The 25331-nt window shown below is 32.4% G+C and overlaps 2 protein-coding genes across 5 annotated transcripts; both read left to right on the top strand.

Moving 5' to 3' along the window:
• The first annotated feature begins 1889 nt into the window (after positions 1-1889).
• Positions 1890-9116, top strand: LOC18039520 (aspartic proteinase-like protein 2). 2 transcript variants are annotated; one of them, XM_006428456.2, is made up of 11 exons: positions 1890-2283; positions 2530-2541; positions 2995-3124; positions 3237-3487; positions 3993-4220; positions 5430-5592; positions 6307-6380; positions 6569-6665; positions 6783-6846; positions 8651-8722; positions 8831-9116. In XM_006428456.2, the coding sequence occupies exons 1-11, from the start codon at positions 2054-2056 to the stop codon at positions 8998-9000; spliced, it is 1491 nt and encodes a 496-aa protein (XP_006428519.1). In that variant the 5' UTR covers positions 1890-2053; the 3' UTR covers positions 9001-9116. The 2 variants fall into 2 exon arrangements, with proteins under 2 accessions (XP_006428519.1, XP_006428520.1); XM_006428457.2 differs by lacking the exon at positions 2530-2541.
• An 8635-nt stretch (positions 9117-17751) lies between these two features.
• Positions 17752-24783, top strand: LOC18038078 (ethanolamine-phosphate cytidylyltransferase). Of its 3 annotated transcripts, none has more exons than XM_024181882.1 (10): positions 17752-17914; positions 18513-18942; positions 20918-21153; positions 21479-21636; positions 21911-21982; positions 22967-23034; positions 23204-23324; positions 23721-23786; positions 23896-24018; positions 24290-24783. In XM_024181882.1, exons 2-10 carry the CDS (start codon positions 18587-18589, stop codon positions 24359-24361), a joined length of 1272 nt encoding a protein of 423 aa, XP_024037650.1. In that variant the 5' UTR covers positions 17752-17914; positions 18513-18586; the 3' UTR covers positions 24362-24783. The 3 variants fall into 3 exon arrangements, with proteins under 3 accessions (XP_024037650.1, XP_006428518.1, XP_024037649.1); XM_006428455.2 differs by having other exon boundaries at positions 17754-17914; positions 18527-18942; XM_024181881.1 differs by lacking the exon at positions 17752-17914 and adding an exon at positions 18030-18197 and having other exon boundaries at positions 18527-18942.
• The last annotated feature ends 548 nt before the right edge of the window (positions 24784-25331 follow it).

Below are 25331 nucleotides of genomic sequence, written 5' to 3'. Positions count from 1 at the left end.
TTATAAATTATGATATTTATAATTTTATTTATTAAAATCATTATATCAATTATTTATTTAATAGATTATAAACATAAATCAATTATAATATTTTTTAACTAAGAATTAAATGAATTTAGAAAACTTGCACTAATAAAATATATTAAAAGATTCAATTTCAAGTTATTTGTAAAATCATGAAATTTTAAGTTTATTTTTATTAAAAAATGAAACGTGCTAATTGTGAGTTTTTTTCCCGTGCCGTGTTTTATCCCATCTCTAATCGTGTCGTACTTTTAAAGCCCGCGTGCTTAAAATTCTAAGCTCAGTCCAGTTCACGTGCGTGCCGTGCCAAGTGCCGTCTGACTCATTGGCCATCTTTATTCTTTTCATCATAAGATATTCCTTCAACGGCTAGGGCAAACATTATGTCAAATGGGGATGATTTCTCATGTTCCATTTATTTTAATGATAAGAACATGCACTAATTCACTGCGGAAGATGTAGTTGGATGTTAGTTTGTGACACTTAAAAATGCTGAGAATGTTAGAATAAAGACTCAAAAGTTTATGAATTGGTAATATTGTTTTATATTTATATATTAGTAATTAATACAAAATAATTGATTTAATATAAGTAATAACATAATAATAATAATAATAAATAAATAATTTAAATAATATTAATTTAATTCAAAATTAATACAATATACTATAACACCAAATACTACATAATATTATTAAAATATAATATTGTATAATACAGTACAATATATTATTGTTGTGTTTACTTGCTGGAGTGGGAGCGAGGAGTGTGGATTCCTCCCACTCCAACGTTTACTTTTTTAAAATGGGAAGGGAGTGGGAATCCCACTCCGTGGGCCCCACCCATTTTTGGAGTGGGGAGTGGGAGTGAGAATCCACTCCCACCTCTCCCTTTTTTACCCTTTTATTTTTTTTAATTTAATATTTTATAATTAATAAAATAAAATAAATAATATTATATTTATTTGAATAATATTATTATATTTAACTAAATAATAATTTGCATTGATTATAAGTTAAAATTATTTTAAAATAATATTATTATATTAATAGAGAATTAATAAATATAATATTATTATATTTATTTTAAAAATAATAGTACTATATTTATTTAATAATAATAATAATAATAATAAATAGTTTATTCTAAGAAAATATTAATTTTGTACTAAATAATATTATATTATTATTTTATATAATAATAAATTTAATATAACTATATTGAATAAAATAAAATAAGGTTTCATTTTATATTAAAATTAATAATTTATTGTTCATAATTAAGAATATTAATAATTATAATAAATTTACAAATATAATAAAATAAATATTATTCATTAAATATATTTTTTATTAGTTTTGTAATTAAAACTATAATTCTTTAAATAAGGATAAAATTATAATTTAAAACTATTTACTCCCGATCCAAGACAAAGTAAACACATAAATTGGATTCTGATATCTATTACATACTTCCATTCCAGTGTAAATAAATAACCTACTCCTACTCCCACTCCACACTCTCAATCCTAGTATTCTCACTCCTCAAGATTCCCAATCCAATCCAAAAAGTAAACGCTACCTATATTTACAATTGCCCCGCAATGTGTTGGGTGCACAACTTGCACTTATACTCTTCTTTGTAGGAGTTAATTAAAAAAATATCTTCTAATGTGAAAATTTAAAATGTTGTCACCAACAAATCCAAAATAATAGTATTTCCCTTCATAATAATTATTAGCACTCGGGAGATTGAGGGTGATGATGACACGGCAAGTCAAGTTTAACAAAAAAAAAGTCAGCTTTGACAAATATTTACGTATTTACGAGTCTATATTAAGATTTTAGAACGTTACGTGTGTTAATCAGCTCGTACTTTGTCTGGTGCTGCAACTGGCGACAGTACTTTTTCTTGCGTCCTTTGCTTTCTCAATCGCAAAATAAAAAATCAAAATCAAAATAAAATCCAATGCTCTCGACAACAAGAAGCTCAAGGGCTCCTCCTTAAGATCTCCAAGACTTTGTTCAAAATGTGGAACCCACGTGGCTTGATCTTGGCCGTCTTAGCACTTCTAGTGCAGGTGTCGGTTGTGTACAGCGTCGTTCTCCCGCTAGAGAGGGCATTTCCTTTGAGCCAGCCAGTCCAACTGAGTCAACTCAGAGCTCGTGACCGAGTTAGACATTCTCGAATCTTGCAGGGCGTTGTTGGCGGCGTTGTTGAGTTCCCAGTTCAAGGCTCCTCCGATCCGTTCCTCATTGGGTAAATTTATCATTGCTCACTCTTTTGTTCTTTTTCTTTCTCTTTTGTCTTGTTTCTGTAATTATAATTTGTAGTTTCTTTCTAGTGGGGTTTGTTTTATTAACTGAAAAAAGTTATCAAAAGAATTTTTTTTTGGAGTACTTCGCTAATGCTTGTACCCTTGTTGTTATTTTGTGGGTATATTTATTATCTGGGTTTCACTTCTTGTTCCAAGCTAAAAGGTGTTTAATGGGCTGCTCTTTGCAGTGATTCATATTGGTAAGTTTTAGGCTAGTTTTCATTTATTTATTTTTGTACCTTGGCAATCAAATGCTGTTCTTTGGTCTCTCTTTCTTTTCTTTTTAGTCAGTTTTTAATCATTTTCTTATGTATGTATATATAAAGAATTTTCGTAGTTTGATTTGGAATCTCAATTAGAATGATGTGAAGGTGGGCAAAAAGAAAAAAAATTTGCTCAAAAAGATTCCAATGCATGTGGTCACTGGTGGAATAATTGGCTTTTTTAACTTTGTCTATATTGAGTTCTCGTGTTGTTCTTTTTTCCATTGGGGTAACATAATGTGCCATCTTACAATGAAGTGTTGTGTTAGGATACGTCAACTTGATTACAGTATTAAATGACTCTGTTCGTGGTTCGTCTAGGCTTTATTTTGTGTTAAGATACACCGACTTGATTATAGTATTAAATTACTCTGTTCGCGGTTTTTCTAGGCTTTATTTTACAAAAGTGAAGCTGGGTTCTCCCCCCAAAGAATTCAATGTGCAAATTGATACTGGAAGTGACATATTGTGGGTTACCTGCAGTTCCTGCAGTAATTGCCCTCAAAACAGTGGACTCGGAGTACGATTCTGTTTCTTTGCATTACTATTAACTCCTTAATTTAACAATTTGGAATTCTATAATAGCAACTTACAGTTAAATCTCTTGGATTTTTTCACCTTTTTTTTTACAGATTCAGCTAAATTTTTTTGATACTTCCAGCTCATCAACGGCTAGAATTGTTTCTTGTTCAGACCCATTATGTGCTTCAGAAATTCAAACCACGGCTACTCAATGTCCTAGTGGGAGCAATCAGTGCAGTTACTCGTTCGAATATGGAGATGGAAGTGGGACATCTGGTTCTTATATATATGATACATTATATTTTGATGCTATTCTAGGGGAGTCATTGATTGCCAACTCTACAGCTCTGATTGTTTTTGGGTGAGTTCTTATGGCTCATTCATAAATAGTTGCATGAACATGATGTGGAATAGAAATAGATCATAACACTGAAGAAAAGAGATGGGAAGCATTCCTATTTAAGTCTCTTTTTATGTTCATTATACCCCATTCTTATTCAAATAAAATAACACGTGCTATGTTGCATCTTGTTGATGATGGTGCATGTAAAAATTTCATGACAGTGGATCAGACATTCCATAAACATTACTGATTCTCTCCCACATCAATTTCATTTGCATTGATGCATTGACTTTTCTTGTGGTGCACGGTTGACATTAGTGATGACACCTTTTGATTTAACTGGTAACGTTGGAAAATGGGGCTGATGCTTGTTTGTTTGTATCCAGTAGCTTTTATGTTTGACTTATCATGAGTCATGACTTTCATTCACCCTTCACTCATCTATACTTACATTGATAACATAGCTGCTAGAAGTCCCATATTTACATTAATAACTTGCTTGAAATGATGGTGTTGGAACCAGGTGTAGCACCTATCAGACAGGGGACTTGTCTAAAACAGATAAAGCAATTGATGGAATATTTGGTTTTGGCCAAGGGGATCTGTCTGTTATTTCTCAGTTGGCATCTCGAGGGATAACACCCAGAGTTTTCTCTCATTGCTTGAAAGGACAGGGGAACGGAGGAGGTATATTGGTTCTTGGTGAGATTTTAGAGCCGAGCATTGTCTATAGTCCACTGGTCCCTTCAAAGTATGTCCCTCTTTTCTGGCAACGCTTTCCTTTTTCTATTCTTTTGCTTTTTAGACTGTGTTCAAACCGTGGTTTATATTCAAATGAAGTTACGAATCAATAAACTAAAAATACCTATATTTTATCTTATGTGTCTCTACCAGTAAAATCAAATTTGGTTTCATTTTTTGTTCTTTTTGTTAGTTAAGCTAACCTCTAGATATATGGTTATGTTTTCGAACTTGGATTTGTGCTGTTGCTTGAATGGGTTATATGTGATTATAGTTGAAAACACTTCGCGGAGAACTTGAATAGTTCTAATGCTAAGGTGAATTCTTCTTTAAGAGCAAACATTTCTCTGGTTTTAACTGCTGACATGATGGGGATCATGCTTTTGGGGTAATTTTCATTTGCAGACTACTGTATGGGTTAAATTCGTGCAGATTAATTACCATGAAAAGACAGTCATTCAGATTAGCGGAGCTTCCCAAAAAAAAAAAAGAAAAGAAAAAAAAATTCAACCGTCTTCCGGCCAAACATCTTCGGTTTAACTTTGCTTAGATAAGAAGTATTTTAGTCATTTAATACTTTGAGAATGTTAATGAATGGTCTGTCAAGAGCAGTATGACACTGTTATATGCATGTTTTTGTTGGTTTGGCTTGATTTTACATGACAGACTGTGCTTGCTTTTGGACTGACCTTGAATGGTTATATTTGTATGGTTATGAAGCTTGACAGATTTGTTATGTTTTAAATGTTATTTCTTGAAAGGTTTTGATGGTTTGGTGACATGTTGGAAACTAGAATGCCCTTTGTCTTTGTGTTATTCATATTATGTGCTTGGATATTATGAAAATTCATTACATAGTGGTAGTTTAACTATCACAATTTCCAGGAAAGCCAGGTCTTAGAAAAATAGTAAAAGGTTCTCCTATTAAAAGACATCTAAGGTCATTCTTTACTTTTCTTCTTAAAATGTGAACCTAACTTCAATCTTACCTCACAAACATTTGGATTTTGAAAACTTAGTTAACCTGAAAATGTTATTTTATGGGGCAGGGAAATATTATTCTTACATATTGTATGTCAGTGTCTTTAATAATGCCTTAGTTTTCTGCTCTTATAATTCATATCCACATGAGTATTTATGTGATACATCTTCATCTTGCTAATGACATGTCAAACTAATTTTGCATTTAGTTTGACTGACTCTTTTTTGAAATTTGCAGGCCACACTATAATTTAAATCTACACGGCATTACTGTCAATGGACAATTGTTGTCTATTGATCCGGCAGCATTTGCTGCATCAAATAATCGCGAAACTATTGTGGACTCTGGAACAACTTTGACTTACCTCGTGGAAGAAGCTTTTGATCCTTTTGTTAGTGCTGTAAGTTGGTCTTTTTCTTTCTTTTCTTCAGTCATTCAGTAATTGTGCTGACATGAACTAGTATAAGTTGATCAATGTTTGACTCTGATGCCTTTTCTCCTAAGATTCTCCCTCTGAAAAAATTATTTGACAGGATATAGGGCTCTATGATTGGCCATTCAGCAATAATTTCATTGTCCTTAACCTCATTGCTCAGCTCATAACAATGTTTTTTACATAAACCACTGTCTGATGAACAAAATAAATTTACTTATCACTGTAACTTGGGCTTTTTCATCTACTTTTCCTTTTTCACCTAGTTGATGTTGAGGTGATAATCCATTAAATTTTTTTTTTTTAATACATCTGCTGAACCCTTATATTTTGAAACTTGTACTATCTTAAAATTTGGAAAGGGAGTAGATGAAATTAGAGTGAATTTGGGATGCTCCTTTATTTGTTTGTTTACATATTTTAATATCTTTTGTAGGATCCAAAAACCATGTTGAGAGTCACTTGAGAAGTGCTTGCATGCTGTGGTCTCATTATAACAGAAAGCAAATTTAACCAAAAATAATAATAATAAAAGACAAAGATTGTTTGCTCATCAGTTGGGTGATTTTACTCTGCATGCTGCATGCTGCTAGCTGCCAGCTGCCTTTCCATGTAGTAGGCAAAGTTTTGTTAAAATAAATTCTAATAAGTTCTGAAGCTTCTCTACTGTTTGAATTTTAGATAACTGCCACTGTTTCACAATCTGTGACTCCAACCATGTCTAAAGGAAAACAGTGTTACCTTGTCTCCAACAGGTTCATTCTAAGACTTCACGCATCAAGTACTATATGATAGTTGTTTTTATCTGAAGAATTATTTTCAAGTGTTATATAACAGTTGTATTTATCTGAAGAAAGGTTTTATTTTCTTTAATATTTTGTCTATTTCTTTCTTTTTTCTTCTGAAAATCTGAATGGAGATACATTTTGGTATTTGTACCCAGTGTATCTGAGATATTTCCTCAGGTCAGTTTAAATTTTGAGGGTGGTGCATCCATGGTTTTAAAACCAGAGGAGTACCTTATACATCTTGGTTTCTATGTGAGTTTTTCTCCCATCTCTTTTGCAATTCTAATCTGCAAAATTAACAAATCAGATATGATTCTTGTGAATGTCAAGCTGTTAAAGAAAGTTGATTTTGATGCTTTCTTATTTCAGGATGGTGCTGCAATGTGGTGCATTGGTTTTGAGAAAAGTCCAGGAGGAGTATCAATTTTAGGAGGTAAGACTCTGAACTATTCTTTCACTAGGCTTAAGGCATTCAATTTTTAGCATTGTCCAATTGACTGACTACAACTATTGTATATTTTTCCTGTATGTTGCGACAACTTATTTTGTTTTTATACTTGGCAGTAATTGTTTGATTTCTGTGTATGTGCATCGTATTGCTTGCTTCAGACTTCTAATGTATCTTTTCCCTGTTTGTTGCATTGCCTTTTCTATGTACAGTAATTGTTTATTGCCTCTGCATACTGCAACTACATAATGAAGAATGCTTAGTCTGTGTGAATAGATAAATACTCCTGTTCTATCATCTCATTCAGTTTGGATGATTACTGATGGCTTGTTTGTTTTTTGTCTGAAGTCTGAGTTTTAATTATTTTCAGACAATTAGAGTTTGAGTTAGTGATAGTCTTGTAATTACAGCTGAAGTTGCTGTGCATGTGTGCAAATGTGTGTGTTTTCTTTTCTTTCTGTCCTTTTATTTTTTGATTCTTTATTATATATATCTTTAGTAAAATATCCATATTCCAATATTGTTAAAGTTCATATAACCATAGGCATGTTCAACTAGATATGTGCTTTCTGTAGAGGCTGCACTTGCACTCATACTAAGCATGCATAATTGATATTCAGAAAGTCTGAGCTGATCAGTTAGATTACTAATTAAAATTCAATTAATTTTCCATGATGCTGAACTTTCCTTTAGAAAAGCAGCTCATTTCTGCAAAACTGTTGTCTCAAGTTAAAATGCTTTTTATCCATGTCTATTTAGTCCTTAATCTTTGGTTTAGAGGACCATTTTGTAGGAAGTCAACGCATGTGGGTAAATTTGTGATGGTTTTCATGATTTTCAAACTAAGACAAAAAATATGGCCTTGACTCTTAAGTCACATCAGCTTCAGATATCCAAATAAAAAGGCAAAAGTCCCTGCAATCATTTTGTTGAGGAAACCCTGGATATTTCAGATCCGTACAGTGTGTTAGATCCACACATTCAATTCAACATGCCTTGGACTTTCTGACTTGGTCTTAAATCACAGGCCCTATAAATTTTTAGTTTGTCTTTTAAAAGAAGTAGATGAATGTGTTGATTGTTTTAAACCTTGTTTGTGGTCTGCTTACATTGAAAGTTTCTGTGGTCTGCTTACATTGAAAGTTACAAGAGATTAGTTCTGTATCACTGTTATCTCTTTACCTAAAATCTTTAGATTATAGGAGCCCAAAATTTTTATTTTAAGTTCTAACATTCCCCTCGCATGCAAGGCATATAAATAAAGAAAACCTGGACCAAAAAAAAAAAAATTACAAACACAAAATCTTCTTCCCCCTAAATGAGACCACAAAGAGACTTCTTCCAGTATGAGCAGTTTATAATATTATAATATAATTAATGTGATGCTGTTGGGAGATTCAAACACAAAACCACTTAGTCACTTGGTCAGCAGTTGGGAGATTCAAACACAAAACCACTTAAGCCACTTGGTCAAACCAGCATTAATACCACGTTAAGCTACCTGTTGATCCAAACACTTTTGATAAGGGTACAGTTGTAGTATTTAAGCTCTAAAATATTAGAAACCAGGCTTTCTAACTAATTATTGAACTGCTTTGCTTAAATAAAGAAACTCGGGAATTTTCTGTCATAATCATTCTGTTCATGCAATGTGCTTAAATACGAATGCCGTCACAATTGTGGTATTTTCATTATTATCTTAAATCACTTTCCTATGTGTCCTTACCAATGGACATCTCGGTGCCTTCACTGTGAAATTTATGTTCTTGTTGATTTCTTGATTTTGCAGATCTTGTTCTGAAAGATAAGATCTTTGTTTATGATCTAGCTCGGCAACGAGTAGGATGGGCTAACTATGACTGTAAGTTCAAGTGATAATAAAATTAAATGTCTTTCCCTTTCTAGCTTTCTTGCCACATGGAAGAACCTCAAATTAGCAACCAGCACATAACTGAATTTCTCATTCCAGGTTCTTTGTCGGTAAATGTCTCCATAACTTCTGGTAAGGACCAGTTCATGAATGCCGGTCAGCTGAATATGAGTAGCTCATCAATAGAAATGCTCTTCAAGGTGCTACCCCTGAGCATTCTAGCTCTCTTCCTGCATAGCCTGTCGTTCATGGAGTTCCAATTTTTGTAATATAATCTCACTCATTCTATTCTTTGCTAAATTTGCATTGGCTTGGGTGATATTATTTATTGTAATCAGCCAGGCTTCTGCCCATTCAAATGTCAAATATAGGTGTGTTATTGTGCTTTCCGATTCTTCTGTGGTTCAGATCTCTGGTTTATGGGTTGGGGTGGCCTCTATTCTTCTGCTGGGAAATCCAGTCATTTCCTTGTTAAGAGTTTTCCCACCATAGCATTGGAGGAATTGTAAATTACGTTTCTTTTAGACTGTTGTAGCATTAAACAAACTGTGGCCAGTGGATGTATAAGAAATCTAAATGTTAATTGTAACAAGTTGGCTTAAGGAAAGGAAGTATTCTCAAGTTTCTTTGCTTATCGCCAATTAGCCATAACTAATATGACCAGCTAAACCCTACTTTCACAACCAATTTAATCTTATTATATTTTCTTTTCTTGGTTTTCAATGAATTTTGTTTGGGTCCAACTAGTTGGGACTATCGTATCTCATAGCCTTGGCACCTAAACTGTGCGTACCGTACCTTGGGTACCGTAGTCAGCCATTTTGATGATTTGGTATGAGCTATTTTGCAGCGCTGGGACAATAGTCCAATTGATGGACGCATATCTGTGTTGAATGCATGGAGAATGGCCATGGCCAATTAGCTCCCCTTTTAGAGTATGAATTTATTTTTTACGATTTTTTTTAATCAATTTAGAAAGACTAAAGTTACAAACCTGGGACAGTTATCTTCAAGGGTTTGCATTGAAGACTCAGATTAAAATATTGGTTAGAATACGTTACCACCTAAAAATCAATGTTAGGCCCAATTACCCACTCCAGCCAATAAGATACGTATATTATGGTGGATTCCAAGGACTTATGTTGGTACAACCACTATAGATTATGATTTAAAAAGTACGAATTGGCTAAAGTGAAACTGGATTCGTATTGAACTTTTGACTAAATCTACTTCAAGAACCTAGTTTATAAGGAAAATGCCTTGTGAATAAGCTAGCAGAGAACCAAATGGTTCTATAATAATAAAAATAATAAAACTAGTTTAAAATACTAAATACTAAATCGTGCATTAGAATTAATGATAAGCATGTATTGATATTTTATGTAAATCATGCATTGATATTTGTTAAAATTAACATTAAGAATGCACTGATATTTGGGGTATTTTTGGCACACCTCGTAATGCTGTATTAAGAGTTTGTATTGTATTACAGTAATACTATATCATATTTAAGCTTTATTAAGTGTTGTATTATACCAAATTAATACGGCAGCATCCGCATGAACTAAACCGTAGAGGGGTCGGGTTTATGCGGGTTTCTTGCTATCTAACAAAATAAAAACAACTAATGGAACCAAAGCTGCGCATGCTCTAGCTAAGTATACGCTCATCGAACATGTTCATCATTTGTGCTGCTAGAATGTTAGTAAAGACTAGTCCATTAGCTACTCGTGTAGAGGATGTAAATATTTGCATATATAGATTTACACCATGCACTCTAGAAATGCAATTGTGGATTGGGTTCATTCAAACATATCAAATGTTGACATTTCACAGTTGTTTAGGAGATAAAACAGTCTAGAATAGCCCGATTTTCTGACTTTACTGGAATTAATGTCTAGTTATGCAGCAGACCTTGTGGTACTTGAAGACCAAGGCCTTTTCTGGAAACATCAGTGATTTCTATATATCAAATTCTCTACATTTTTGCAAGTTCAGCTTAGGTTTTCATTTGCCGGTTATACTTGAATTAGGGTAAAATCTCATTTAGTTCCTATATTTTAAGATTAGTGTCCATTTAGTCCTTATATTTTTAAAAATACCTCGAAACATCCCTGCCGTTAAAGTATTGATACCCTACCGTTACTTTTTATTTCTTTTGGCTTACTTTTACAATATTATCCTTTTAATAAAAATGATTTTTTTTGTATGGACATTAATAAAAAGAAAATAATTAAATTACTAATTTGATCCTAAAAAATAAAAAAAATTATATTAATTTTTAATTGTCAAAAATTTTATGCAAACTATCAAGTGTGTAAATGGTGCTTGCAAAAAAAAATAATATAATTTTATTTTTATTTTTAGGGTTAAATTGGTAATTTAATTATTTTCTTTTTATTAATGTCTATACAAAAAAATTATTATAAAATGATAGTATTGTAAAAGTAAATCAAAAGAAATAAAAAGTAACGGTAAGTGTATCAATACTTTAACAGTAAGGATGTTTCGAGGTATTTTTAAAAAAACAAGGACTAAATGAACTTTTACCCCTTGAATTATAAAACATATGTGTAGTTTTAGTATAGAGGCATAGAGCTTTGAAATTTTAAGACTTGATGGGAAATCTCAAAAGATTAAAGAAAACAAAAAAGAGTATACATTTCCACTCACTAGATTGCAATATTAAAGAACAACATTTCCTTTTGTTGCTGGCAGGTGACGACACCACCGTGCGATACTAGCTGATTGTGGCTTCTTCTCCCGGAATATGTTTTGTTTTAGATCAAAGAAAGTTGAAGCTGGCTAGAGCGAGAGAGAAAGAAGAGGTTTGTTGAAGAGGGTATTAAGGGAGAGGGTGGTGCAATGAGGCAAAATAGAAATAGAAAGCAAAAGCACCAGACCAAAAATAAACCCTCTCCAAACGCTCCAACTAAAATTATTTGTTTGAAAAGGCCAAAAGGGCCACCACAGGGCGGAAAGGAGAGGCGTATATATGAGAAAGTTGTGGGCTGTCTTTGAACTTGGGCTGAGAAGAGAAAGGAATTGAGTTTCTCGTTTGGTGGATCTGATTTAGTACTACTTTTGTTTTTTGTTTTCTCTCTCTTTTTTTTTTTTTTAAATCAATGATCATTGATTTGTGTAAAATTTCATTTGACACGTTTTTCTATTTTGGTAAGACTATGTCTATGTTCCCATTTATTATTCATCAAAGATGATTTTTAAGTATATTTTAACTATTTATTTATGTTTTGAGATTATTAATAAGTTATTTGATTAAAATTTGATTGATCTTTATTTCATAAGTTATATATTTGAAAAATATTGAAAAAATAAATGTTATGTCGCCGAAAATTTGATACCATAAACTTTGATATTTATGAAGAATTATGATATTTTTTTCAATATCTATATTAAAAAATAATGTTAGATTTCTAAAATTTAAGATTCTATATTTTGGATTTTCTAAGTTTTAATAAGATTATTTTCTAAATATATAATTTAAAATAATCTAAAAAAGATTAATACAAGTCACTGTAGCACTAAATGTTGTATAATATTATTATAATACAGTGCTAACTGAATACACTTGCATTAAAATAATACAATACAACATAATATAATGTGTATTGTAATGTGTCTAATGCGCCCTTAAAGTTTGACACACTGTATTATATTATGCTATATTAAATTATTTTAATATAAGTGTATTGTATTATACTGTATTGGATTAAGACTGTATTATAATAATGTTGTATAATATTTGGTGTTGCATTGTAATGTATTAATTTTTAGTTGTACTATGTTTAGTGCTGCACTGTACTATATTAATTCTTTTGATAAATTAATATTTAGAAAATAATATTTATTAGAGCTTAAAAAATAATAAAGATAGAAATATTAAAATTTTACACTAATTTTTTTGTTTAATAAAAAACCATAATTCTTCAAAAAACATAATAAATTTTACAATTTCGACAGCATGATATTTATTTTTCAACAATTTCCAAGTATATAACTTGTAAAGTAAATATTGAAACAAGTAATTCAATAAAAAAAATCTAAAAACTATCACAACATAAATAAATAGTTAAAACATACAAGATTCAACCAAAATTTGAATATACTACAACAGAGTCACAAAAAATAAAGTAATACAATAATTATAACATAATCACCGATAAAGTGGGTTGTAAAGATTTCTCTATCATTAAATTTAAGGCAATAAGCTCATCATGTATAGAAAGTCCCATTGAATCAAGCTCTTTCTTAATGTAATCATGATCTTTACTACTTTTAAATATATTCTGAGACATGTCAACGTTGGCTTGGTGAAATGCTAAAACTAGTTTGTCAATGCCAACAACAATATGTTCATCTGATTTAGATTTCTTCCTGTGCGATGATTGGGAACATGATCGAGTAACCTATTTATTTCACATAAGTATTAATATAATTTTGTTCTTGAATATTTAATTTGATTAAATTAATTTTTTGGAATAAGTAATACTTGTTGGAACTTTTAAACCAGCCAGTTTATTTAAGCATCGCGAAGTGTTCTTAAGTCAAAGGTAGAACCTTCCTATTTGGGTATCATTAAGATGAATTTCGTATCTCATGAACATACCTTCACATCATTAGTAGCAATCTTACCCTTTCTTGTTTGATATCTTGGCTTATCCTTTTTTGGCACACAGACTCTAACATGAGTTCCATTCAATGCCTCAAGTAGTTCTATAGACATAAAACAAATGAAAATTTAACTAGCATTAAATTATCAGTAGATATAATCAAATATAAGTAATTGAAAATATACCTTAAACTACTTCCATCTTTCATCAGTGCAATTCTTTGATATAGATTCTGGTGCCCTTAATAATACATTGTGCAGCTGTAACACTCTATTTAACATTAAGTTAAAGTATCTACTAATAGTTTCATCAGATCTAAGAAACCTACTGCCAATTGAGCGATTCCTAACATGGTTAGACAAAGTGTGTAAGAACATGCAAACTTCTCTTCAACAGTCAATGAACCATTAGCCTTTAGTCCTCCATTCGACCGAAGTAGCTCACATAGTAGGCAAATGTCCTTCTATCCATTTTTAGTTGATTTATACATTGTATGTCACTATTGGCGATAATACTTTTTAAGTATTGCAATCAAGTAGCATGCAATTTGGAATGGACGACTATAGATAATTTTTCTTTCATTATACCTTCGGATCAACATTATTAACAAAAAGTACATCATAATAGACATGAACCTCAATTTCATTTGCCATGTGAAGAAAATAAAATTTTCTTCTCATGTCCATATCTAAAACAACAAGTAAAAAAAAAAAAAAAATCAGCTAGTAGGCCATTTTGATAAATTTCCTCAAAGATACTGGTTATGTATGCTAACAACTAATATTATGCAGATTTGATGCAATTCAAAAGCTGTCAAACACACCAAACACAATGACCACACGTACACAACAAACACATAGTAGATAGTAACACACAACAAATAATAAACTCATAGCAAACACACAACAATAAAATCATAACAAACAATAAACAGGAAACACATGGCAAGCGCATAGCATATAGCATGGACACAGAACACCACAAATCATACAGCAAACACACAGTACATAGCAAACTTACAACATACAGGAAACACATGGCAAGCGCATAGCATATAGCATGGACACAGAACACCACAAATCATACAGCAAACACACAGTACATAGCAAACTTACAACATACAACAAACACATGGCAAACACACAACACATAACAAACACATAGCAAACAGACAACAAACAAACAACATATAACAAGCAACAAATATATAGCATATATAACAAGTACACAACATACAACAAATCCATAACACACAACAAATATCAAACACCTAGCACACAACAAGTATACAGTAAACACACAACAAACATATAACAGGTCCTTTATTCCTCTCTTTTTGCTGGCTTATTATTAAACATGATGTAAAAGCTAATCTCGAACTAGCAAATATTCAGAAATATAAAACTTGCAGAAAATTTAGAAATTCATTTTATAAAAAAGTTGAAGTAATTTGTTTTGGTTTGATATTTCCTATCATCAACACAAATAATTAATAAAAACCTCATCACCAACCAATTTAATCCTAACTTATAAGTCAAACGCTAATTTAGAAATAAAAAATAAATTAGGAATCAAACTTGCTTGAAGATCCAGCCTGAGAAATGACGGCGGTAAAACAGTGTTCTTGCGCAGTGGTTAATGGGCCGTAGTGTCGGCCGACAAAGGTGGTGGAGTTGTAGTTCGTGTGACAGGATAGTGGCGGAATCGAGGTGTCTCACAGCAAAGCAACCTAGCATAATAGGGATGGAGATGGTGAAATCGGCGGTGTTTGCAGTGATTTAGTGTTTTTCAAAATTTTTTTTTGGTGTTTGTTTAGTTAAATGGTAAGAATCCCACATAAACCATACCCCCCATTGATTTAGTTTATGCGGGTGTTACTACATTACAATGAGGTGTAATACAATACCTAATGGCACCCAAACATGATATAGTATTATATTAATATAATACAATATCTTAATACACTGTTATGAGGGCTCCTAAATGCACTCTAAGTATAAGGGTGGCAAAAAAACCCGGGCCGGGCCAAGCCCGCCCGGGCCTGCGGGCTTAGGTCCGGCCCTTACCCATGAGGGCCTGGACAAGGGCCCAAGAAAAAAAGATCGGACAAAGCTCAAGCCCACTACTTTTTTTAAAAAATAATTTTATAAATTAAGATAATATAATTAAAATTGAAAAGTAATTTAAAAATAAAAAAGAAAACTAAAATTCTTAACTTATAAATCAATTATGATTCAAAAAAACTAAAATTATGATACTAAATTCTCTCTTTTGTGTCAATTAATTAAGAGACCGTTTGAATTAAAAAATCAGTATTAAAGAAAATTAAAGTTATGAGTTTTTATTTGCTTTATTTATTATTTTAATTTGAAATATTCATTTTCTTTAATTTATCTATGATTGTAATAACTTGTTGATCATTAATTTATTTCAAATTTACAATAATTTAAAAATTTTAAATAAATAAATAAAGCCCAAGCCCAGCCCGAGCCCGACTTAGGCCCGTACACTTAGCTGACAGAGGGCCTGGACATGGGCTTGAAAAAGCCCGGCCAAGGCCCGTTGTTTGTCATCCCTACCTAAGTACGCTGTATTGTATTATATTGTATTGCATTAGCACTGTATTAGAACAATACTGTACAATGTTTAGTGCTATAATGTACTGTATTAATTTTTCAATTATACTGTATTTGGTATTGCACTGTATTGTATTAATTTTTTTGTGATTAATTTAAATTATATATTTAGAAAATAATATTTATTAATACTTAGAAAAATACTAAATATAAAAGTCTTAAATTTTAGAAATTTAACATTTTTAATAGAAATGTTAAAAACTATCATAATTTTTCATAAAGATCGAAGCTTATCGCCTTAAATTTTTAGAAATAACATTTATTTTTCCATATTTTATTCTAATAGCTCAATAACTAGTAATGACTTTTCAACTCGAAGTGTATGAGAAAACATATGGAATAGAAGGAACAAATTTCGAAATTACAAATCATAAGCTGAGACTTAACAAATAATAAAGATAACAACTGAAACAATAATTATAGCAATAATTAACTATACAAATATAACATAAGAATATAATGCAAATGAGGCCTACTTATACCACAATTTCTCTAAAATAAATTCACCTCCTATAATTAGAACATGCCATTTTCTTAATATACAAGAATAATCAATTCATTCTATCAACAAATAGAAAGTTGCTCATATGGATACTATTCATGATAAAATGTAGACAAGAAGTGTTAAGGGCATGACACATGGGGAATATGACTCATGACTTTTAAGGTCCTTTAAAAGATGAAAGGGAAGCTACAGAGGTAAGGGAAGAATGAGAAGACCCCAGAAAGATCGCATCAGCTATCCAAATCATTTAAGAATAACAGAAAATGCCTTCAATAGTCTATCCAAGCATCCACATGTTAGTATCAGGACCACAAAACAATGATAACCTGACCAACAGTACTAGTACACGTTATTTTAGCACAATGCCCACTTGGGCTATCTCCAAAATATCTTCTTACAAGCCACCAAACTCAGATTTGAGAAAAAGGGGATCATAGATATATCTACCTGCATATTTAGTGAAATCAGGTGCTTCTCAGCCCAATTGATTCATTTGAAATGGACTAATTAGGATTAAAAACACACTATCAATAAAGATTGTTCCCCTAGTGGATAGTTGTCTAATTCAAGTATGCTTAAGAATCCTCAATAAGAAAAGCTAAATTAACGTTAAAACTTATATCTAAGGAGGGAAATAACCAATAACGGTTTGCCATGTATCTAAAAGGATACAAAAATGCTCTCAAGGGTGCCACTCCAACTTAAAAGGTCAAGTTGGCCTTACAAAAGAGATAAGTTCACATATTCACAAACACTTAATTTTTCTCCTAATTTATCGTTTCTTAGAAACTCTTTACCAACTTCAACATCCCCTAAAAGCTACTCCTGAGTATCTAGGCCTCCGTCACCTCTGAAAACTACAGTTACGGAGAAGTTCTCATAGTATTTTGGTTTGAACCAAAATCAAATCAAAGCAGATACAATTCTCATGTCTTGTGCTTTCTGCTTGTGTTGGTAGAGAAACCAAAGAGAGAGCAAAAATTAGCGACGTTGCAAGTCATATACTCCTCGTCGACTTGTCTCTTATCAAAAACAATAACCACCACTTTGCCGCGTGTGAGTCACTAACAATTCGGGTCGGGTCACCCACTGCCGGGCGATCCGATCGGGTGACAGAGGAGGATTAACTAACAAACACGGGTCATACTCGTATCCCAACGTCAAGTGCATGAATATTGAATAATAAACTCAAAAGTCTCAAACGAACAATTTTTTGAAAAAAATTATTAAGAAAATAAATTTTATTATTATTTTATTTTATTCTTTTTCAACAAAGAAAAAAAATCAAAACAAAAAGAGAAGGAACGTTTGATTAAGACAGCTCCTTTTCTCTGAAAAATCCGTGTGGGGGGGCTTTCAAGGAGAAGAAAGAGGAGACACCAAAGCACCAACCAAAGCTATATATATTCAGGTAAAATTAAAAATAAAAATAAAATAAAAAAATAACAGGATTCGATCTCTTTCATCTACATTCTTCCTCTTCTTCCTCTTCATTTTTATTTAATTAGTAAGCCTGATTCCCATTTCCATCATTTTTCCAAATTCATTTATGTTTCGGATTTCACCTTTTACTCGTTAGATTCCGATTTGTCATCATTTAATAAATATAATTTTGTGTACGTTCGTTCCTGTTTTATTTATTTATTTTTTGTTTTGAGTGCAATTTCTGGAAGCTTCAGATTTGAATATTGCAGGTAAATCCAGCTTTTAGTGTTCAAAATTCTTCATTTTTATATCTGAATTTTGCTGATGTTTATTCCTTGAGAATTTTTTCCTTTCTCTTTTCATAATCTCAGAATTTGTTCATTTAATTTCCTTTTCCCCCTCCTTAGTTGTTAGTTTTTAGATGCATAGAGTTGTAAATTCTGTTTCAAATCTATGCTTGCTATTATTATAATTTAAATCTAATTTTCGATTTTCAATTTTACAATTATTGTAATTTGTAACAACTGCCTGATAACAAATATTGTTTTTTGTATTAATTTGCGGGTAGTCAACAGCTTATGTAGTATCAATTTTGCAGAATCTGTGTCTCCTCTAAATTGAGCTACGGAGATCTCTGTAGAAAGAAAGAGGCGGCACAATGACAATGGAGTATGAGAGCAACAGTTGGATTTGGGATGGGTTGTATTACTACCCACATTTCTTTGGAGGTCTAATGCTCACGGCAGCCTTGCTAGGCGTGTCCACCAGTTATTTTGGAGGAATTGGAGTCTTTTCATTGCCCCATTTGTGGTCTGATTGCTTCCATAAAAAGAAATGCGGAAAGAAGAAACGTGTGCGGGTTTATATGGATGGCTGCTTTGACCTTATGCATTATGGACATGCCAATGCACTGAGGCAGGCTAAGGCGTTGGGAGATGAGCTGGTGGTCGGTGTGGTCAGTGATGAGGAGATCATTGCTAATAAGGGCCCCCCCGTCTTATCAATGGAGGAGAGGTACTCATCATATAGACCTTGCAATTTGCCATTTGCTTCATATTGTCTTGTATTTTGGTTCAAATGTCAAGTCCTTAATTTTATTTTTATAAGCTTCTTGGTATTTCATTTATGCTTTCGATTGCTTTCTTCTGCTTCACTGAGATTTCTTTTTGAGTACTTTTCATTTCTTAAAATGGAGTAAACTTGTCTGTGGAGATTAAGGAATCTACTGGATGTCTGAATCTGTTAATTTTTCTCTTTTGATAAGTTTAATCAAAGCTAGCAATATGGAACAGCCTTAAAATTTTGATGTGTAGTATAAGTGCAAAATCTGCAGCAAATAAATGAAACATCTTGTCAGCTTATCATCTCCATGAAGCCCAAATTATTTCTTGTAAAATAGACCTAGCTTTTGTCGCTAGATAACACTTTTTTTTTTTTAAACGTCCCCTGCTGTGCTGATTTAAGTCTTTATCTTTTCAAAGTCTGCTCTACATCTATATTTTTCATTTTGATATTATATGCTTTTAATATTGGTGTTTTTAGTTGGACTACATATTTTGTTAATTTGTAGTTCTTGGGTGTGTAAAGCCTGTCAGCCTTTTTTTTAACTGTAAGCTTGTAAGTTATTTCAATATAGAATATGTTTTTAAGATTTAAGCACAGAATCAAAAAAATATAAATAAATGTTAATCTAATTCAGTCAACAAGGAAACTAGGATCCACCATGTGCATATTTATGCATGTTTTTTCATTGTGATTAATGAATTTGTGAACTTGTCTAGAAATTAATTTATATGATAATTTATCATTAAAATACTTGAATAACTATATTTGCTGGTGAGGTGGAGTCATCACTTTTTCTTTTTGAAACATTACATGGAATTTTTTTGGGTCTTCCTTGGTGCAAACTATTTGATGATTTAATCATCATATGCCTCTTATTCTGTAAACTTTTTGCCTTTTAGACATACTTTTTGTAAGGTTTTTGTTCCGTTTCTGTCTCTTGGACAATCTGTCCTTGTTTTCGTAGATTTCTTGTCTCATAATCTGTAAATCCTTGTAATTGACAAATATTCTCTTGTTTCTCAGCTAAATAGATGAATAAATAAATAAAGTTTTATTTAGTATCCGTTGAAGATCACAGCCAGCCAAATTCTTTGTAAGTTGATTTTTATAGATAACAAACCTAGTGATGTCACACATAAACTTCTCAAGTTACAACGTTCAACTTAAATGGCTTGATACACACTTTGGAGCCCATAAAATTATAATTTGAATGGTTGTATTGAAAATACAAATTCGTATTAAAAAAAAAACGAATTTGTATGCCATCAAATTGAAAAGATATTCTAGGAATCAAATAAAATTTATTTTCTCTAACCCTTAATTCTGCCAATATAACATCTTTTTTTTTTTTGGATAGGAGACAGAAACTTTTATATAATATTGGAACGGAATAAATATTACAAAAGTGAACCAGAGGTCCACAAACTTAAATCTTCCCTACAATGTATAACACCAAAAATCTATACAAAACTTTGAAAAAAGAAACCCTTGAAACCCAAGACATTGGAATAAGAATCCAACCCAACAAAATCAATCCAAAGCTGCAACCCAATCAAGCTGAATGAAAAAGAATGAGGAATCTTGAGAATCCTTGGACGTTGATGCCCAAATAGAAGAACTGATATGTTTACACATAACAATTAAAGCACACTTTTAGTGATTCAAAATTTTTACACGTAACATGCTTCCTTATAGGATACAAACATATGTCATGTGCTCAACCCTGTGAAAGAAATTATTAAGTATAGATGTCTATCAGTGATTTGGTGGGTAATTAGTGTTTAGTTACACCAGCAAATTTGAAATATGATTTAATCATCTTCTTGGTGGTCAGCTCATTTGCCAGAATTCCGGAATGGCTTGGTTATTATATATAAATTCCATGAGATACTTCTTTTGATCTAATGCTTGAAGTACTTTCTAGGCTGGCCCTTGTTAGTGGATTAAAGTGGGTGGATGAAGTTATAGCCAATGCTCCTTATGCCATTACTGAGCAGTTCATGAACCGTCTCTTCAACGAGCACAAGATTGACTATATTATTCATGGTGATGATCCGTGCCTGCTTCCAGATGGAACTGATGCTTATGCCTTGGCAAAGAAAGTTGGCCGTTACAAGCAGATTAAGCGCACAGAAGGTGTCTCCAGCACAGATATTGTAGGTACTGAAAGTTATCTTGATGAATCTTCTTGTTAGAAGTGAGTAATGATTTGTTACAAAGTCAGGATTTTGTAGTTGATACAATGGGATATAACTACAGTACCACTTAGGCTATTGATGAAATTAGCTCAAATTCATGCAGACTCTGAGGACATGTGATTAATGCACTTTAGCTCTTTCTAGCAGAAGTTATTTCTCTCGATAATTTTACTCAAGACTTGCCGTAAACAACTCTTGCTCTAGTTCAATTGGTCAAACACTTTATTTTATTGAAGGTTACATAGACATTTCTGTTTCTAATTATTGCTCAAGTGCCTTAAATGTAGGGAGGATACTTTCGTCAATGGAGGATACAAAAGCTTGTGAAGATCATAATAATGCATCCTTGCCAAGAGATCCTCTTAGAGCAATTCAATCTAAGGATGCCCATTTATCTCAATTTCTACCAACATCACGAAGGATTGTGCAGTTTTCAAATTGCAAGGTATTTCTTGCATTCTGAATTGTCATGTTGCAAATACAGTGAAGTATGACCACTATCAGAAGAGCTTTACAGATTATTTTTTTCCCCTCTTTTTCATCTATGCGCCCATGCTACCTTATGAATTTTTCTCATATCTTAAAGAAAAGATATATCAATTTTATTATTGAATTTCCAGATTCATGATAATATTCCTAGTTCTGCTCCTCCATGCATTAAATCTGGTTAATATTATTGATTCCATGCATAAATGTGTTGTCGTTTTTGTCTAATCCAGGGACCTGGTCCAAATGCTCGTGTTGTGTACATTGATGGGGCATTTGATCTCTTCCATGCAGGACATGTTGAGGTATTAAATATTTTGAAACTATTCTAGCAACCATCATTTTATCATTAAATTATAATTGTGAGAAATGAATGAAGAAAAATGTTGCTAGGAAGAAATTGCTATGTCACAGCCAAGCCTCCAAAGTTGACCTATATATTTTAGGAGTTGTAAATTACTAGCTAATTTGATATCCATACAATTTTCATTTGTCTCTCATTGTACTTGCTTTGTAATTATAAAAGTTGAGTGAACAAATCTTAACAGAAGAAATTTTTATGATTAAGTCTTTCTCCCACTCTTTCACTTTTTCGAAAAAGCTTCTATAACATTTTTCAGTTAATTTGCTTTCAAATTATTTTATTGTGGATTCAACTTATTTACTGAATCGTAATATGCTTTTGTGAGTTCAAGGTGCTAGTGAAAGCTACTTCTACAACATACTGTGCTATCCAAAAATGTTCATGAGTGAACAAGTCTTTATTAAGTTTAATTGTTGTTGTTAGTACATGAACTTATCAAGTTTGTACCTTGAAATGAGATGCAGTTCTTGTTTTATTGATAAAGTTGTAGACAAATCAGATTGTGGAAAAAAAATTTGGCCCAGTTCAAATCAAACCTGGTTACATCCCTGCACTGTGCAGTATCCCTCTTTGGGCAAAATGTTTTGTTGTTGAAATATCACCTTTCTGTTGTTTAGCATTTCTTTCTGCTCCCACAGTTAGATTTTGCCCATGCATTCTGAAATAACCTTAATATAGGTAAGACATCTTTGTTTTAAACAGAACATGATTTCGTGCCATAGAAGTTTGATACCTTTTTGTGGCACACTCGACGATATATGATGCTCTTGTTACCGTTGGGTTTAACTTTATTGGCAGCATCTAAGATGATAGAATAAAAGTACAGTTGGAGAATATGAATTTCAATGACTTTGGTTAATTTGTAGCATTCTGTCATTAGTCACTTTTTGTGCCTGCTCTGGCTTACTCTCTTGTGCTTATTCAGATTCTCAAGAAGGCTAGGCAGCTTGGAGACTTTCTTTTAGTTGGCATTTACACTGACCAGATAGTGAGGTAATTCAATTTGTTTATAATCTTGATTTCAGTTCTGATTATGGTTTTGTTTCTGCATTCAGGTTTAGCATGCTTTCTGAATTTGATGCACTGTGTGCCTATGTTTTTGCCATAGATAACCATGTGAAAAATTTGTAGAAATGGCATGATAAGTTTCTTCTCCATGCAGTGAGCACAGAGGGAGCTACCACCCAATTATGCATCTACATGAGCGTAGTCTTAGTGTGTTGGCATGTCGTTATGTTGATGAAGTCATAATTGGTGCACCTTGGGAGGTTACTAAGGACATGGTGAGTATTGCATCTAAATTGTCTGTGCTTGTCATCTGCGTGAAGTACTTGTGCTGGCTTTGAATAATGCTGCAGATCAAGTTTGCTGTCTCCTACTAGTCATATATTTTTAATTCAATTTTTTCATATATTTAAGGAATTTGCAACCCCATATAATCGGAAACATAAGTAATGAATTGGCCACTTTTACTTTTTCAATCATGCGTGGTGGGAAATATATGTTCTGGGCTTTGGTTTCTCTTTGTATTCTTTCTTTCAATGTCAACAACTCACCGTGCTCTCTTGAGAGTTCTTCATTTTCTGGTCGTTTGTGTAATTTCTAACCAACATTCTTTAATTCCTTTTTTCACTAATTTTTTTTTTCATGGTTTGTTATTTTTATTTTGAACTTACCAGATAACCACTTTCAACATCTGTTTGGTTGTGCATGGGACAGTTTCAGAGACCAACACTCCATTGACTGTGAGCTTGCAATTTCTTTACCTACCCTTGATTAGCTATTGTATTTGCTACATCCATAATTAATATTGGATTTTCTTTCTTTCTTTTATTTATTCTTTTTCAAATGCAGGGTCAAAGCGATCCTTATGAAGTTGCCAAAAGCATGGGAATTTTCCAGTTACTTGAAAGTCCTAAAAGTATAACCACCACATCAGTGGCCCAAAGGATAATTGCCAATCACGAGGCCTACATGGTATACTTATTCTTTTGCAATTGTTTTTCTTGACATGAGTGACCCGAAATTCATCAAATCGTTAGTCATGCAAGCAAAAGTGATTGGGATTTGATATTCCATGCCCTTCAATGGGAGAAATATGTCAAGGAGGGCCCAACTAAAATCTTTTGAAACGATAGTACTTTATGCAGGATTTTAGTCCAACTTTGTTGTGATGTGCACATACTTTCATCTGCTCTCTTGATTTCCAGAGTGATTACATAGTTGTATTTCCTTCGTTTTAATGCAGAAACGCAATGCGAAGAAAGCAGTGAGTGAGAAGAAGTATTACGAACAGAAGATGTTTGTATCAGGAGATTAGGAGGAATAGAAATTTTATAGCAAGTTTGGTACAGTTCATCCGCAGCCTTGCCGTATCATAGGGCTGCCTGTTGTTGTTCAAGATTTAGTAAAAGTCCTGCACTTGCCTTTTGTGGAAGCAGAGATGAAGAACGCCATGCCATAGGACACCCCCGCCCTCATCAGAGACTAGGATGAGCTGCATGCTTTTTACTATTTGCCCACATTGTAACTTTATTCATAGTAGATTGAAACCTTTACTAACAAGTCCAATGAGTATCGAGTTTGAGTGCTAGTAAGTTATTGAATCATCTTCTAGCAAATCCTTTTTTTTTTTTTTTTTTAATTAATCTTGTTAAACACAAATGTGCATCATTTTTTGGGGTCCCGATTGCTTAGTAATTGATGGGTAATTAATAAGTTAATTAGCTTAAACACCAAATTTTTGTTGCATATAAAGTGAAGGCTCTAAAATAGTTGTTTAATTTTGGTGGAGTTGGTAGTCTGCCATATGATATGTTTGCAGTAAGTTACTATTCTTATGTCAATTTTAGGGTCTATTTAAGTTGGTGCATCTCTAATATTTGATCCTTAATTTTATCTCACCAATCTCTACTTGTCAATTAGCCTCACTGGTTTACACTTATCAAATTTATCTTTTTTCTATACATCCTACCTTGAAAACTTAAAAAGAAAAATTAATTGAAAGGCAAAGAAGGAAAAAGAAAAAATCTCTTACAATCTTTCTGTTCCTTATTAAGGTTGATCCGTAGTCGGCAGAATAATATAAAAGATCATTAGAAAAGCACTTTATTAAAACATTATAAAGTTAATGACTCACTCCAAGAATTAAGAATTTGATGGTCGGTAAGTGCCAATTCCATGCGAATCAATACCAGTGGGTTCTGAGTTGTTGGATCTCCATCGCTTTCTTCGGCGTGGCGTGTGTCTACAGAATTTGGAATTTTATGGATTGAGGTTAAACAGTCTTC

Source organism: Citrus clementina, unplaced genomic scaffold, assembly GCF_000493195.1.
Source record: "Citrus clementina cultivar Clemenules unplaced genomic scaffold, Citrus_clementina_v1.0 scaffold_6, whole genome shotgun sequence".
Lineage (NCBI taxonomy): Eukaryota > Viridiplantae > Streptophyta > Magnoliopsida > Sapindales > Rutaceae > Citrus > Citrus x clementina.
The sequence above is the reverse complement of the archived record's forward strand: the minus strand, read 5'-3'. Positions and strand labels throughout refer to the sequence as shown.

Bases quoted from the DNA above. Each gene is read 5' to 3' on its own strand.
- LOC18038078 (XM_024181882.1), top strand. From the start codon at position 18,587: ATGACAATGGAGTATGAGAGCAACAGTTGGATTTGGGATGGGTTGTAT. The intron at 21,983-22,966 runs GTATTAAATATT...GTGCTTATTCAG, and splicing joins TCCATGCAGGACATGTTGAG to ATTCTCAAGAAGGCTAGGCA. The intron at 23,787-23,895 runs GTGAGCTTGCAA...TTTCAAATGCAG, and splicing joins AGACCAACACTCCATTGACT to GGTCAAAGCGATCCTTATGA.
- LOC18039520 (XM_006428456.2), top strand. From the start codon at position 2,054: ATGTGGAACCCACGTGGCTTGATCTTGGCCGTCTTAGCACTTCTAGTG. The intron at 5,593-6,306 runs GTAAGTTGGTCT...TTTGAATTTTAG, and splicing joins TTGATCCTTTTGTTAGTGCT to ATAACTGCCACTGTTTCACA. The intron at 6,381-6,568 runs GTTCATTCTAAG...ATTTGTACCCAG, and splicing joins TGTTACCTTGTCTCCAACAG to TGTATCTGAGATATTTCCTC.